This window comes from Hippopotamus amphibius, chromosome 16, assembly GCF_030028045.1.
Source record: "Hippopotamus amphibius kiboko isolate mHipAmp2 chromosome 16, mHipAmp2.hap2, whole genome shotgun sequence".
In the NCBI taxonomy this organism is placed as follows: Eukaryota; Metazoa; Chordata; class Mammalia; order Artiodactyla; family Hippopotamidae; genus Hippopotamus; species Hippopotamus amphibius.
In genome coordinates this window covers 52,583,009-52,599,353 of record NC_080201.1, presented here as the reverse complement: position 1 = coordinate 52,599,353, position 16,345 = coordinate 52,583,009, and the positions used below count along the sequence as shown (strand labels likewise).

Here is a 16,345-nt window from a genome sequence, read left to right as displayed (position 1 = left end):
TTAGAGACACGAAGCAGAGGGAGACAGAGATATGGGGAGACCTATGGAGACGGATAACTTGGGTGAGGGAAGAGGTGGGGAGATGGAAGGAGAGAGACAAAATGAGAGAGAAAAAGGCAGGAGGATAGAGAATTAGTAAGATGGAAGGGGAGAGAAAGACAGTGAGACACAACCAAGAGTGGAAAAGGGGGAGAGGCAGAGATCTAGAGGGAAACGGAATGAGATAAGACAGAGGGAGATGGGGAGAGGCCGGCCGGGTGGGGGCACCTTCCCCATGACCCCCGACCCTGACCCCGCCCACCCGCCCTGCAGGTCCTGGCCCTGTACAACCAGCACAACCCGGGCGCGTCGGCGGCGCCGTGCTGCGTGCCGCAGGCGCTGGAGCCGCTGCCCATCGTGTACTACGTGGGCCGCAAGCCCAAGGTGGAGCAGCTGTCCAACATGATCGTGCGCTCCTGCAAGTGCAGCTGAGGCCCCGCCCCACCCGAAGGCCCCGCCCCACAGGCCCCGCCCACCCGGCAGGCCCGGCCCCGTCCCCGCCCCCCGCCCGCCTCATCGGGGTTGTATTTAAGGACACTGCGTCCCAAGTCCACCTGGGGTCCATTAAAGGTGGAGAGAGGACTGGGTCTCTGTGTTGTTGGGTGCCTGACTGGGGTTTCCCTTCCGACGTTCCCGGACCTCCCTTCCCTCACCTGCACCTGCCTCCTCCTGTCTGTCCACCATTCATTTGCCCCTCCTCACGTGAAAACTTCCTTAGCGCTTGTTATGTTCTTAACTCCTGGTGGACACTGGTTAGATTTATTTATTGAGCACCTTGGACCCTATTTTAAGTGCCTTATATTAATTAACTCATTTAACCACCATAACAAAGCTCTGAAATAAAGAGACTCTGATAGCACCCACTTTAAACGTAAGAAATGGAAGCACAGAGAGCTTAAGGGAATAGTTCCTGCCCACCAAGAACCTACTTTCTGGGGAGGAGACAGACATAGTAAAGTTGTGCAAAAACAGGAAAGCAGGATGGGTGAGAGACGGCCTTGGGGAAGGAGGGAGGGCTTCTTGGAGGAGGTGGCATTTGGGACTTGAAGGAAGCCAAGAAGGCAGTCTGGGGGAGGATGGGGAAGGGTGTTCTTGGTGACAAAAGCAAAGGCCTGGAAGTAAAGATGAACTTGGGGTGAGCTACACAGACAGGAAAGAGGCCAGTGCGGTTGGAAGGGAGGGGCAGGGGGAAGGGTGTTAAGATCTGAGTCAGAAACACTCACAGGCCAGAGAGTAATAAAAACAATTCTCCACGTCAGGTACGGAGCTACTAGCTCAGGGCATTCTCCCCACAGCCCAAGAGAGCAGGGGTTGGCAAACTACTGCCTGCAGGCAAATTCTGACCCACTGCCTGTTTCTGTAAGTATAGTTTTATTGGAGCACAGCCATGCTCATTCTGTACTGTACTGTCTGTGGCTGTTTTAGTGCTACCAGGCCAGAGCTGAGTAGAAACTGTATGCAAAGTCAAAAATATTTACCATCTGACCCTTGACAGAAAAAGTCTGCCAACTCCTGCTATAGATACTTTTTGCTCCCCACTCCACAGATGGGAATACTGAGGCACAGAGAGGTTAAGTTACTTGTTAAGGTCACACAGTTAGCAAATGGCAGAGCTGGGATTTGAAGGCAGGCAGCTAGAGTTGAGGGCTTATGCATACAACTTCTACACCGGTCCTGCTTTCCGGACCACATCAGGCCTGTGGGGACCTGTGAGAACTTGTACTCTGAGGGAGGCAGGCACCGTGACAGGGTTTTAAACAGAAGAGGAACGTGATTTGACTTAAGTGCTCAGAGGTCCCTCTGGCTGATGGTAGAGAGTAGACTGAATGGGGGTGAGGGTGACCACAGGGAGATCAGTTGTCCAGAGAAGAAATGACAGGGCCCTGAGCTGGGTTGGGTTTCCCTCTGCTGTGTTTCTTCCCATCTGCTGGGGTCTCTCCTGCTTCCTCTTTCTCTGGACTCTCAGTTTCCCCTCTTCCTCCCTGGTTTCGGTTCCCCCTCTCTCTGTGGTGCCCTTCCCAGGTCTGGGGCCTTGACCTGCTTTGCTCAGTGACTGCCCTGGGGGAGGATGGTGTCGGTGCTGAGCTTCCTTTGTTGATGGGCAGCGCTAGGTCTGCATGAGTGGACCCTGGGGCCTGCCCTGCCCAGCCCAGCCCAGAGGTAGAAGTGTGGTTACTCCCCCTGCCCCAGGTCTGGGAGCCATGAGGCCTGGGGGGGGAGGTGGGGGCCAGAGGAGTTCACTATCCAAGGACGTGGAGCCCCTGTCACCAGCCTCGTGTGGAGATGCTTGCAAGGACACAAGGACATCAAGTGTAGTCACCGCAGCCCTGTGAGGATGCGGCACGTGTATTCACGGTCAAACTCATACAGAGGTTCAAATACAGGCAGTATCCCACAGTGTCCCACACAAACAGTCACCTGTGTGCCATGATGGACACACACGCAAACTCCTGCAGGACCCATGACTACATGGACTGGGACACCTGGCGGCATGTGACACACGCCGCCCCATTACATGCACACAGCCCAGCCTTGGAGCTTCGCTGGGAAACAGCATAAGCAGAGACTTCCGTAGGGACACAGCAAGACGCCGTCACACAAATACATTCTGTTGGGTCCTGGTCATAACCACCACACAGCAGACACGGACGCAGAGGCAGGGCCACGCGCAGACACACTCCTCACCGCATCGGAGCCCCATCCGGAAATGAAACAGAGATTCGGGCCCCGACCCACCAGCAGTTACACAAACATCCTCCGTGGGGTCACGGTCACACACAGGCGCCGTGTGCACGCACACGGCCTGACACGTCACAGTCCTACCCAGACACATACCACACACGGAGATCTGACACGTCAGGCTCGCGCAGACGGCCAGGCGGTCGTGCCCACCCGGCCTGACATCTGCCGGCCCCACACGCTCACGCCTGGGGAGTCCCCCACGGCCCTACGGGCGGCAGCCGACCTGCCATACCCAGACGCGCTGCCACACCCGGGGTCCCGGACGGAGAGGCCCCCCGCACCCAGACACGCCCAGCTCGCGCCTCGCCGAGGGCCAGCCGCCGGGCCCTGGCCACGCCCTCGGGCCCCGCCCCGCCCCCGCCCACCTGCCCGGGCGCGCGGGGCCGGGAAAGCCGCGGGCTCAGCACCTTCCGGGCCGCGCGGGCGGCCCGTGTCCCGCCGCGCCCGGCCCCGGGCCCGCGGCCCCGGCCCCCAGCCAGCCGCAGGGGCGCGCCCGGGGGCTTCGGGGCGCCCCCCTCCTCTCCCCCGCCTCTGCAGGCGGCCCGGGCGGGGAGGGAAGTCGTGGGGGCTTTCTGGGTTCCGTCTGGAGCCCCAGCTTCCCGTCCGGCCCCCAAGGGGCAGGAAGCAGGGCCGGGGGGGAGGCCAGCTCAGGCCTTCCTGCCCCCCACCCCCACCCCAGCCGGGCCTGGGTCAGCGCCAGAGGGAGAAAGGGAGGGGGCGACAGGGGGAGGGAGAGAAAGCCCCCTTCCCCTACATCTCTGGACATCCAGCGCGTTGGTGGTTTTCCTGTTTCTAATGCGAATGTGTGTGTGTGTGTGTGTGTGTGTGTGTGTGTGTTTGTGTGTGTGGAGCCCAGCAAGCTTTGTGGTGTGAGTTTTGTGTGTCCAGCATGGGGGTCTGCGCCACACAGCTGGGCCTGACGGCTGTGTTGCATATGGACCAAGGGGGATTTTCAACTCGTGTTGTCTCCAGCACGTGTTCAGCTCCGTGTGTGTGTGTGTGTGTGTGTGTGTGTGTGTGTGTGTGTGTGAGACTGTGCTGCATCTGTGGTGGCCGCACCTGGGTTTTGTGTTTCTGCGGTACAAGCTGGTGTGACACTGTGTGACTCGGCTAGTCTGTGTGTATGAGTTGGTTGTATCCCTGGCGTGTTATGTGTCTGGATTTTTCCCCAATACCCTTGCTCTTCTTTTCTGGGTGTAAATTTGTACATTTCTTAGCATAAGTTTGATTAGAAGTGTGGGTGTTTTCTGTGTATGTTTATGGGTCTGTGAGAAAAGTGTGTTTCCAGGAGGTGTGCATGTGTGTGTGTATGTTGTTTCCTACTCGGCCTGTTTTCAGTGCGTGTGTGACGGTTCCCAGTGTTTGTGCCTGCGGGTGTGTGGCTTCTGGGTTACGTTCTGTGATCAGCGTGTGCGCCGCTGGTATTCTGAGCATGTTTGTGTGTCTATGGGGTGTGTCTCCCTCATGCTTGCTGTCCTCCTCCCAGCGTGTCCATCCCCGGGACGGGTGTTCTCAGCCTCTGTGGGTGTCTGTGAGCAGGTGGTGTCTGTGTTCTGTGTCCCCACACGTGGGCTGATGACTTCAGTGTGTGAACAGTTGTGTGGGTCTCTATTTCGCTCTACCACTTTTGAGTTTTCAGTAGGGTGTGTTCACGTTCACGAGCAGCTGCATGTGTTGGGCTGCGTTTGTGCTGGTGTTTCCAGGGAAGGGGGGCATCCTGTGTCTCTAGTGAAGCCGCTGGCATCCTGAGCAACATGCCCGGCGGCCTCTGTGCTTAGCGGAGGCTGTGTCTGCGGCTCGTCCCCTTGCCGGCTGGTGCCACGTTGGCTCGGGGCTGGCTGTGGCGGGCAGGGCAGGGCAGGGGCTGTGGTGGGCACTGGACCCACGCCCAGACCTCGGTATAAATATCTTGGGCTGCCGGCGGCTGTGTTTACTCGGCCCCAGCCCGGGGGCGGCAGCAGCGCAGCAGCCCGGCAGGTCCTGGGGGCGGGGGTGACCAGGCCACAGCACAGTCACTTCCTTCTGGCCAGACAGGCCACAGCCTTGCTGCCCCTTCCCGCCCCCTTTCTGGGTGGGGACGAGGTGGTGACCCCTCATTCTGGGCTCCCAGTGAAGGCTTGACCTGGACACCCCCGCTGGACTTCCCAGGATCTGGGAGAGAGACCAACAGAGATGGCATGAGGTGGGTGGGCCAGGAGACAGCAGAGAGAGGGGTAGGAAAAAATGAGGGTGAAGACCGGGGGGGGGGGGCGGGGGGGGAGGGGGGCCTCCGACAGAAAGGCATGGGGGAGTGGAGACAGAGAGGGAGGGAATGACAAGGAGGGGAGGGGAGGGGAGAGGAGGGGAGAGGAGAGGAGGCAGAGGCCCGGGCATGAGGGGGAAGAGAAGGGGCTGAGAGAAGGGAGATGAGAAGTGATGGGGAGACACGGACAGAGAGTTGCAGAGACAGACAGAAAGGGGGGGCAGAGGAAGGAGGAGACAGCAGGGCAGGCAGTTGGAGGGGAGGAGAGGAGAGGGGCAGGAAGGCAGTTTTAGCTTTGGCAGGGCACACGGAGGTGTCAGACGTGGGGGGGCGGGGGCGGCAGCCAGCAGCGCCTAGCAGCAGACGTGGGGGCGGGGGCCGGATGCCCTCAGAGGGGATCTCCCCTCCCTGACTCAGCCGCTCCGCCCACCCCAACCCCAGAACGGGGAGCGGAGGGGCAGGCGCCTCTCGGGGCACCTCCAGGTCTCAGCAGGTCTGAGGCTGTGATGGGGGTGTGTCTCTGGGCTCCACCTCTGTCTCTCAGCTAGACGCTCCTCTGCCATCTGACTAACCCTAATTCTGACTCAATTGCTCTCTCTCATCACTTAAAAAAAAATGTAACAAATTTATGTATGGCACAGTGTATCACAAATTTAATGATCAAATGACAGACTGGTGAAGAATGAGAACATCATTCAGGGCTGATGCCTGTATCATGAAAGACCTCTTACACCTTGAGGACATCAACATGAGCCCCTGAGAGACAAACATTTCTCCCTCTTCATCTTTCCAAACTGTGAATCTACCTGGCTGGATGGCCTTGGGCTTCTCTGGGAGACACACTATCTGTACCGATAGTATATACCACATGGGACTTCTGTGCTGGTTCGGTGATTCGGGTACTGACGAAACACGAGATGATGCCGTCTGTCTGTGTATGGGAAGGACAGTGCCTAGCGCACCTGGAGGGCCCCAAAGGTGTTGGCTGCTGTTATCATCCTCAACAGCTAACTCTCCTGCAGTCTTCACCCCCGAGGACGTCTGTGTGTCCACTGTGTGTGGCCCTGAGAGCGGACAGGCAGGCCAGTAGGTGGTCTCCAGGACTTGTGTGGTCCTACGCCCAAGTCTCCACCTCTGATGGCCACATGGCCTTGAGAACATAACATCTTCTTTCTGGGCCTCCTGCGACCCACATATTGAGGGGAGCCAGGCCCCTCGTTTGTGGGGCTGTCTGGAGGATTCAGTGCATCAGGCACCTTGCTGGGGCCTGACACAGGACAGAACTGCTCAGTAACTGCAAGCTTCCTTATCTCATAGCCCTTCTGTCTAAACATGCCTCAGCCTCCATCTAGCGCTCACTTTCTGTGTCTGGCTCTAATTCCAGTTGACCCAGAGGGCAGAGCTGAGGCCTGGGGGTCAAGAGTCATGGTCCCAGGAGCCCTTGGGGGTCTCCCCCTCACTCTGGGGGCGCATGCCGGAGGAGGCAGTTTTCAGGCCTGGCCATGGCCTGGCTCACAGGAGGGAGGGGGCCCCACCTCTCCAAGCCGCGGCCTGTGTCCTCCCCCACTAGCAGCTGACCCCTTTTCTGTATATGTCTACCGGGGGAGCATGAGCTGGGTGTGGGGGCATGGGAAGGCGGGACGCCTGGGTTCCCACAGGCCAGTGGCTGAGTCACCAGGCGGCCATCTGGCTCCCATTAGCCCAGGGCAGCAGGGGGCTCTGTGGGGCCTGCCCGGGGCAGGGATGCTGGGGCCGGCTGTGTGTGTGTGTGTGAGCGTGTGTGTGATGACTCAGGAACCATGATAACAGCCTGTGCATATTTGGGGAGTGTAAACAGGAGAGGGAGAGGGAGGTGGAGGAAGTGAAGGAAGGGAAGACTGTGGCTGGACAGAGAGGGGCTGGTGGGGCTGGGAGGGGAGCCCCTCCTCTCCCTCTACACCCAACCTGGCAGGCCCACGACTCCGCGTTGCCCTTGCCCCCCTCTCCCAAACCTGGGTCTCGAGGGAGAGATGGGAGACCGTGGCCACCCCCAGGGTCTCCCGCTGCCCACAGGGAAGCTGGGTTACTCAGCAGTCAGGCTCTGTCGCTCACAGCAGCCAGGATGGGGGATGCTCCGGGCCTGCAGGGGGGGATACTGAAACCCAGAGATGAAGGCTGAGAGACAGACAGAGAGGGACAGGGCCAGTGCAGAGGCCGAGAAAGATGGAAATGTACGGGCAAGAAGAGCCACGGGCCCAGAGAGTGAGGCCTGCGGAGATGGAACATAACAGAGGCAAAGAGGTGTAAGTGTGAGGGAGAGCCTCGAGCACAGAGGTGGGGAGAGCAGGGGCGGGGAGGGACAGGCGGGCGCCACGGGGGTCAACCTGGTCAGCTCCAGCAACAAAGGGCCCCGCTGGCCTAGGTCAAGGGGAGGATGTTCATCCTGGGCCCTGTTGTGGGGACAGAGGCCAAGGCACACAGAGGGGGGGAAAGAAAGGCAGAGAGAAAAAGGGAGGCGGGGAGAGAGGGAGAGACACAGAAAGCAGGGGACAGAAAGGTGGGGAGAAAGGGAGAGAGGGAGAGGGAGAGAGAGAGAGGCGCTGAAGGTTCAGAGGGGGAAGGAAACGGAGAGTAAAGGCGAGGGCGGGGAAGCCCAGTCACAGCGGGGGCCAGCAAGGCTTGGTGGTAGAGGGCGGCCGCCCTGCTGTCGCCGAGAGAAAGTCACCGAGCCAGCCTGTCATCAGCGGCCTTGCTGGGGCGGGGGACAGGGTGGGCGGCCGCAGCCATCAGTCCCCGTCCAGCTCTGGGCTGGGCGCGTCCTCGGGCTCCTCCTCGTCGAAGTACCTCTCCTCCTCATCCCGGGCCACGATGTCCAGGTTGTCGAAGTCGGGGTTGTCGTCCACGGTGCTGCAGGGGGAAGGGCTGTCAGGGGTCGGCTCTGCCCGCAGCCTGGCCTCCCCGCCTCGTCACCCTGTGGAGGAGCTGGGGCCCGGGTCCCCCTGAAGTGAAAGCCACGTGCTGGCAGCTGTAAGTCGGCGCTAACTTACAGCTGGGTTACGTTGGGTCCCTCAGGGCTGCACACAAAAGGCAACGTTTCCCAAAGCAGAGATTTTACATGAAAGCTTCTGGTTTCTCTTACAAAGCTGGAAGGTGTGGTGACACGTGGGTCCACGTTCCCCTGAGGCGATGGTTCTCAACCGGGAAGATTCTGCTCCCCAGGGAACGTGTGTGATAACGGGAGACTTTCTGGTTGCTACAACGTGGGGGGCTGCTACTGCCATCCAGCAGGAGGCGGCGGGCCGCTGCTCAAGACCCACTGCACACCGCGCAGTCGCACAAAGGATCACCCAGCCCCAGGCCCTACGGAGCCCCAGCTGAGAGACCGCGCCCTCAGTTGTGAAGAGGACCCCTGGCTCTTCTCCGAACCCTCCCAGGCTCCCTCGCGTGCTCTTCCCTGCAGGAAGCCCTGTCCCGTCTGGCCCTGCCAGCCCTGATGAGACAGCCTACCCCTTGCCCCTTGCCCGCCTTGCTGTTCCTCTGTGCCCCTCGAGGCTCCTGCAGCTGCTCCCCCTGCCGGGAACGCGCTCCCCCTGCCGGGAACGCGCTTCCCCTGGGGATTTATGTCGCTTACCCCTCACCTCCTGCAGGTCTTTTCTCAAATGCCATCTGCTCAGAGAGCCTTCTCTGGCCACCTCGTCACTCTCCCCCCACCCCCAAGGCCTTGATCCTGCTTTGTGTTTCTTCCTGGCCCCATCACCACTAGATGCCTCCTTGCCTTCCTCACTAGAGTGGGACCCTTCAGGGCAGGAAACCCTTCCATCGGTTTTGCTCTCTGCTTGATCCCCAGAGTCCGGACAGTCCGGACTCAGCAGCGCTGAGCACCTGCTGAATGCAGCCCAGCAGCTGCCCCCCAGAGAGGGGACAGGCTTCGGTCCCCACCACTCCCCATTCCTCACGCCAGGCCTGACTTCCTCATGGACACCTGGCTTTATGATAGCAGTGATGCCCTTACTGGGGGCTCCCTACGGTCCAGGGACTCTACTCACTGCTTTGTGTGGAACACAGAGAGCAATCAGAGTACAAGTGCATCAGCCAGGCTCACCTCTGGAGCCGGGGATCCCAGACTGGACCAGTGATGCTCTGGTACCAGGTGCTGCTCTGGCTGTGGCAATTCTAACACCCCACCCCTCCTTCTACTGATGAGGCCCCCAAGGGTCCGCTTGTTCGTATGTCACGGGGTCTGGGTTTAAAACCAGGGCCCTTTGTTCCGGACCACAAGGCGAGGCTGCCCCAGTTGACAAAACCATTTATCTTTTACTCTGATACTTCACTCACCTGTGTCCTTTTCCCTGATGGCAAAATCCTTTTCCAAAGCAGGTGGCCCAGGTATCTTATCCCTGGGGTTCTACTGGAGAAATTAACAACCAGCAATGCATGGGCACCCACTGCAGGCCCCTCCACGCCAGGTGTTACCCTGCCAGGGATTACTTCCCGCAGCATGAGGAGGTTCGGGGTCCTGGGGGACATTTAGGTTGCCTGCGGTAGTGGCATCCTACCAGGTCACCACCACCATCTACCCGAATGGGAATGTTTCAGTGTTTTATCAACATGGAGTTGAATGTCAGCCCTGCTCACTCCCCTCCTTTAGGTGAGGGGACTGAGGCTCGGAGGTAGACAAGGCTATTCCTAGCTCTGATCTGAAACCCTTAGGCTGTGCGACCCCAGAGCCTGCGGGGTGCCAGGCTAGGGGACGGGGGAGTGGGAAGGGCATGGGAGCACCTGTAGTCAAAGTCCCCATCCTTGCCGTCCAAGAAGTGCTGGTGCATCCGGCTGGTGAACTCTTCCCGCAGGATCAGCCTCTCTTCTGAGTCGGGGACCCAGGCCTCCGAGTCTTTGCCAGGCCTCTGGTCTGTAGCGGGGAGACACCCAGGGTGGCGTGTGTGAGGGCTGCACTGAACACATCTCCACAGAGAGCTGCGTCCTTCGTGCTGGGTGGCACTGAGAACACAGCAGTGACCAAGACGGCCCCGTCCCCACCTTCCCAGGGCACACATCAAACACAGGACAATGCAGTGCTCTGGAGGCCAGAGAGCAGGGTCAGGACCTGACCCCCGAGGGGTGGTGAAGGGAAGGACCCCTGGAGGAGGGAATGGCATGAGCGAAGGCCTGGAGGTGAAGGATCGCCTGGCGCCTTTGAGGAGTGGGGACAGGCGTGCTGGAGAGGACGGGAAAGCCAGGGCACTCAGGGCAGGGATGTGACGTCTGCCCCTGCAGGTGGGCCCAGCCTGGTGCCGTGGAGCTGAGACACACAAGCCTGGGGCTGGGGTGTGCAGACTCGGGGGCCTCCCTGCTGCCGGCCCTCACCTTCCTCGTCGCTGTCCTCCTCCTCTTCCTCCTCCTCCAAACAGGCCTCCTCCTCCTCCTGCTGCTGAAGCAGCCGCTGCTGCAGCTCGCGCTCCTGGTAGGACTGGAGCAGCAGGTCGGAGAGCGGGCAGGCGGGCGTGCCGGGGGGGCCGGGCTTGGGCGGCTGGAGGGCCGGGGTGCGGGAGCTGAGCTCCTCTTGGGTCAGGTACTGCCCGATGTACTGCTCGTACAGCAGCGGAGCCCGAAACCGCATCTGCTCATCGCTGAAGTACTCGCCCCCTGCACGGGGGAGACAGGGTGGGCACGGGGTCAGGGGCCCGCGGGCCAGGTGAGGGGCTGGGTGGAGGGTGAGTGTGCCTGGGCAGGCAGACCTGTGGCCCCCTAGGTATGGGGCCTCGCTGACAGGAAGCCACAGACACACAAGTGTGAGTGTGATCGTCCACATTCAGGAATGCAGGAAAACAGGCGCAGATGTTTGAGGTTGTGACCACGAGGACGCGTGCACGTGTCTGAGCACGTGTGTGCCACCGGGCCTGTGTCTACGTGTGGACTCATGTATCCAAACATGTAGGGTGCACAGTCAGGTCGCTGGACATCCTGGCCCCCAAGGCACTGGTGGCCTAGGGCCCACGAACAACTGTGCCTGGGCAGGACTCACATCTCCCCTGTGTGTGTATGTGTGTGTGTGTGGGGGGGGGGGGGGGGGGGCGGGGCGGGGCTGGTGTCAGGACGTCGCAGGCAGGTACACTGCACACGGGAGCCAGTGTGTAGGCTGTGTGTGCCTGTCTGCTGAGCCCTCTTCTGGCTGTTGGTGCACATGCCTGGATGCGCCTGCACTGCTGGGCACTTAAGTGTACATCTGCAGGGAGCAGGCATGTGTGTGCACAGGATCAGGCCTTGCAGGGCATCTGCCCAGGTGTAGGGGTCCCTGTTGGTCTTCCAGACCCCAGATCTCACCTCTCCCCAGAGTGCTCCTCTCTGCAGCCACCCCACAGGTGGGCCCAGCTTCCCCACTCCCCAAACCCAGGGACTTCACACCTCCCCTGGCTGCCTCTTCCTGCAGAGGGGGCTCTGTCCCTTAGATAACAGTTAAGTCTGCCCAGCCCCTCCCACCGCTGGTCCTAGCCCCGCCCTCAGAGCCCAGGAATCCCCTGCCCATCCCCATCCTGCCCTCCGTCTTGCCTTCTCTCTCTTATCCCCATCTCTCTGTTCCCAGTGTTTCCCACCACATTCTGTTTCCCTCCCTTCTCCCTATTTCTCACCGTCATTCTCTCTGGGTCTCAGTTTCTCCCTCCCCTCCTCTGCCCCTCTGTCCGCACCCATCTCTGTCTCTCTGGCTTTCTCAGTCTCTGCCATCTAACCCCACTGCCTTCATTTCCTCATCCTCCGTCCTCTCTTCATCCCTGCTCCTCATCTGTCACTGTGTCCCACGCCTCCCGGATCCCTTTTTCTACAGCCTGTGCCTTCTCCCTAACTAGAATCTTAACTCACTCTTTCCTTCATATACTCTCATCTTTTATTTTAGTTTTGGTGTCTTTGGTCACAGAGCTGCCTATAATTACATCATGGTCAAAAAAGTACCAATGTTACAAAATTTAAAAAAAAATAAAAAAATAGAAAAAGGTACTGATGTTTTCCTTCATGCTTTTCTTATTTGTCTTTTTCAAGAGGACTTTGCCTCCCCTGGGTCATGAACATATTCCCCTGGGTTTCTGTCAATGCCTCTATGTACAGTGTGAGGTAGGAAGCTAGTTTCCCTGATGGGTAGCCAGTTATCACAGTGCTGGATGCTGTGTCCTCGGCCCGCTGGTCTGAAATGGCACTTTTGTCATTTACTAAATTTTGACCCTTCTCACTGCCTGTCCCATTCTCTCCCTGCGGGTCCCTGTTTGTCTCTCCCTATCTCACCCTGTCAGCTCACATTTCTGTCTCTGTCTCTCCCTGTGTCTCTGCTTAAAACTTATCTCCCAGGATCTGTTGGTGTTTCTGCTCTTGTATCCTAGTTTCTTACTTCCTCTGCCTCAGTCTCCCCTCTCATCCAGCCCGTCCGCCCCCACACCTTGGATGAGCTCACGCAGGGCAGCGTAGCGGCGGTTACGCAGGCGGGTGCGCAGGGTGCGGGGGCGGGTGGTGCCTTGCCGGGCCACCTCGGCACAGTAGAAGTCTGCACGGTGGTCACCGCGCAAGTGGCCAAAGCACGCCAGGTGCTCCTCCCGGAGGCCTGTGCGGAAACGCTCCAGGAACACCAGCGGCTTCTCATGGTACAGCTGGCCCAGGATGGCCACCTTCTCCTGCTCGGTCAGGTCAGGCTCGCCCTGCTGCTGGCTGCACACGGGCAGGCGGCTGGCAGCCACGGCACGCAGCATGGCACTCACTGCCGCGTCCTCAACCTCAGGAGGGTCAGCGTCTAGGGCCCTTGGCTCTCCCTCTGCTGCTTCTGCCTTGTCCTGGAGTCTGGATGGGACCGGCGTCCAGCTCAGCTCCCCCCAGTGCCCAGGACTGGGCTCCGTGCAGCCTGCGGGGGGAGGGGAGATCAGTCAGTCCAGGGAAGGGATTGCGGGTGGGGGGGCGGGTGAAGGGGACTGGGTGCTCAATCACTCACTCATTTCACATCTATTGAGCACCTACTATATTCTGGGCACCGTTCTAGGCCCTAGAGATACCACAGTAAGCAAGAGGTTGACAGGTTAGCGGGGAACACAGACAAGTGAAAACATACAGTGTGTCAGGTGGTTCCAAGAGCTGTGTAGGAAAATAAAGCGGGAAGGAGGAGGGAATGGGGGTGAGGCTGCAACTTTTAAATGGACAGTCAGAGAAGGCCTTGTCAAAAAAGTGACAAGTCAGTAGAGACCAGAGGTGGCGAGGGACTGAGTCACGAGATTTCTGTGGGAACGGGCAGAGGGAACAGCCAGTGCAAAGGCCCTGAGGTAGGAGTGTGCTTGGTGTGTTTACTTGGTCCTTGACCACTTCATTCATTGATTTGCTCAATTTTGCCTTTTCCCTTGTTCATGAAATCATCAATGCGTTCACTAACTGGTTCAGTCATTCATTCATTCTCTCCTTCTCAATTATACATCCGTCCAACCACTCTTCAGCAACAATAAATCTATGCCGGGCCCTGAGCTGGGCAATGCTGAGGATCCACGGAGGGATCTAATTCAGCTCCTGGGGAGCACCCTGTCTGACAGCAAAAGACAGGCAAGGTCAAAGACAGTACAGGCACTGGGAACAGAAAAGCTGAGTGCTGGGCAAACCTTGGTGAGAGCTGCTTCTTAAAAGTGGTGGCAATTGGAGCAAGGCTAGAGAAAGCAGGAAATAAGTGAAGACAGGAAGTAGAGACAACTCCTTTAGGTAGCTTGGCTGGGATGGGGAAGAGAAACAGGGTGGTGGTTATAGGTGCAATGGGTTTCAGGGAGGGTTTTAACCATGGAGGCAAGAGAAGGTAAGGACCAGGTAAGGGGCTGTGGAGGAGGGGATAGGAGGGAGTTGTGGTTAAAAAGATGCTTGGGACACCATGTAGGACAAGCCATGGGACTGAAGGGCTGGGAGGTAAGGGAGGCATCCAGTTACGGTCCAGGGCTCTGGCCAGGGGACTGGTCAAACTGTCCCTGATACAGAGACATGTATGCGGAGCAAGTTTGGGGAAAGATGCTGAGGCCAGTTTGGGACATGGACGGTATGACGGGCCCAGGAGACATCTAAGGGGAGGCATTTACAAGACTGCTGTTACATGGGGCTAGAGACTTCTCAGGAGAGAAGTGCTGAGCTGCGGACAGAGTTATGGGAGTCGTCGGAGCAAAGAAAAGCAGTAAAGCTGAAAGAAATAAGAAGTCACGGGAGGGTAAGGGGGAGTATGTGAGGGATGAAAACAGAAGAGGGGCCAAGAAAGAGTCCTGATTGGATGGGGAGAGACGCGTCTGTGAAGGAGGTGGTGAGAGGCTAAAAAATGGCCCCCCAAAGATAGCCATGTCTTAATTCCTGGAACCCGTGAATGTTACCTTCTGTGGCAAAAAAAAGGGGGGGCGTTATCTGCAGATGTGACTAAGTTATGGATCTTGAGATAGAGGAAAATCCTGGATTATCCAGGTGGGCCCTAAATGCCATTATAAGTGTCCTGTAAGAGGGAGATCTGACACACACAGCGGAGAAGGCAAGGTGAAGACAGACAGAAGCAGAGACTGGAGTGATGTGGCCACAAACCAAGGAATGCCAGGAGCCACCAGAAGCTAGAATAGGTAGGAATGGGTTCTCCCTTAGAGCCTCTGAGGGCGCCCTCCACGGGCCTGCTGACACCTTGATTTCAACCCAGTGATAATGATTTCAGATTTCTGGCCTCCAGGACTGTGAGAGAATAAACTTCTGTTGTTTTAAGCCACCCAGTTTGTGGTCGTTTGCCATAGCAGCCACAGGAAACTAATACTAGCTGAGCAGGAGGAGCCCGAGAGATAGGAAGGATATTAGAAAGAGTGGTGTCACAGACACCAAAGGAAAACTTTCAATAAGGATGGAAGGGTCAATGGCATTGAATTCTCCAAGTAGTCTAATAAGGAAAAAACTGAACAGGGTGACTCGGTTTAACTACACCGGGGAGGTCACTGGGGGCCCTAATCGGTGCAACTTCTGAAGGTAAAAGTCAGATGACAGTGGATGGGAAGGGAGGAAACGGAGGTAAGTGTGGATGACTCTTTGGAGAAGATAAATGGTATCTGGAAGGCAGCATGGAATCAAGGGACAGATTTTCTTTTTAGGTTAAAACTTCTGTCTTATTATTATGGAAAACTTCACACATGCACAGAAGAAGAGACTACGCCCCCCTGCCCCCCCCACCCCCCATACCCATCATCCAGCTTCAACAATGACCAATTCTTGTCCAGTGATGTTTCAACCAACCTCCCAACGGGCACCTCACCCCACAAGGGATGACTTTGAAGCACCAGGACAGAATTTTAAGATGAGCACAACACAAGCATTTTAGGTACTGATGGGGAGGCATCAGCAGAAATAAAGAGATGGAAAATGCAAAAGAGAGAGGTGGGGGAGCACAGAAATGGAAACGACCCTGAGGGAGCAGATGGGACTGTGGACTTTCGGAGAAGGAGAATTAGAATGAAATGGGGGGAGCCATTAGTATGGGCTAGAGTTTGCATGCCACAGGAGAAGGCAAGGGAAGGAGACAACTTGAGAAGCACGGTTGGCTGGGACAATGGGAGAGTTAGCCCAGGACGGGGAGAGGTTTATGCTAGCCTGAGAGTTAGCTTGATAAGGAACTGGATTAACCTGGGACACGGAAAGAACTGGCTGAAACTTGCAAGAGGTTAATTTCGGGGGAGCAGATGGGGTTAAGGAGGTCAGCTTGCAACGAAAGGGGTTAATCTGGACAAAGTGGTGAAGGGGACAGGTAAGGCCGAGGGCAGGTGTCCCCTTTTAAAGAGTCCTTCTTCGCCTTCACGGGGAATCATTTCCCAGTGACACCGCAACCCCATCCTCCCGCCGCTTCCGCGTGGCCAGGATCTCACCTTCACCGGGTTCCGTCGCCGCCGTCGCAGTCGCAACGGCCTCCATCCCGATTCTCTACGACTTGTTACCCGCAGCGGCGAACGCCACACACCTAACCCTGCCGCAGCTCCTCAGCGGCCACTTCCGGCCGAGCACACTCCCGGGGCCGGGTGCCCCGCGGTACCAGGAACCAAAGTTCCGGGACGAAGGCGCATTTCCTTACGCGCATGCGTGTTTCCTTCCGGCCCCGCCCACCCTAGCCAGGCAGGAAAAGGGCGGCAAGGTCAGATAGACTCTTCCGCGCCACACTCCTCCCCGCTATCTGAACATCAGGAGGGAAGGATTGTTCAAGCTGTGCGCTGTTGTGACTCCAGAGCCCAGCATGCTTAATTTGGGTTGAATGACCACCCTCCTGGGCCTCTGAGGTCTTGGGCTCTGGTTTAGACCCCAGTCTATCCTATTTCTTCACCACCTCAAAGAATA

The 16,345-nt window shown here is 58.0% G+C and overlaps 2 protein-coding genes across 3 annotated transcripts in view; one reads left to right on the top strand and one right to left on the bottom strand.

Annotated features, from left to right (window-relative positions):
- The window catches only part of TGFB1 (transforming growth factor beta 1), a 14,225-nt gene extending 13,404 nt beyond the window's left edge, over window positions 1–821 (top strand). The window contains exon 7 of one of the 2 annotated variants that reach the window (XM_057711837.1): window positions 313–821. In XM_057711837.1, coding sequence (XP_057567820.1) covers window positions 313–471 — 159 coding nt within the window. In that variant the 3' untranslated portion in view covers window positions 472–821. The remainder of the gene's footprint in view (window positions 1–312) is intronic. The other variant, XM_057711836.1, reaches the window with a different exon arrangement.
- Window positions 472–16,345, bottom strand: CCDC97 (coiled-coil domain containing 97). The gene is made up of 5 exons (XM_057711838.1): window positions 15,883–16,345; window positions 12,426–12,881; window positions 10,367–10,645; window positions 9,782–9,911; window positions 472–7,909 (listed from the first exon to the last, which is right to left on the bottom strand). The coding sequence occupies exons 1-5, from the start codon at window positions 15,926–15,928 to the stop codon at window positions 7,789–7,791; spliced, it is 1,032 nt and encodes a 343-aa protein (XP_057567821.1). The 5' UTR covers window positions 15,929–16,345; the 3' UTR covers window positions 472–7,788.

Excerpts from the sequence above, each read along its gene's own strand:
- CCDC97 (XM_057711838.1), bottom strand. The coding sequence starts at position 15,928 with ATGGAGGCCGTTGCGACTGCGACGGCGGCGACGGAACCCGGTGAAG. Across the intron at positions 10,646-12,425 it reads CCTGCGTGAGCTCATCCAAG|GGGGCGAGTACTTCAGCGAT; the intron begins GTGTGGGGGCGG and ends TCCCCCGTGCAG. Across the intron at positions 9,912-10,366 it reads GGAGGACAGCGACGAGGAAG|ACCAGAGGCCTGGCAAAGAC; the intron begins GTGAGGGCCGGC and ends TCCCCGCTACAG.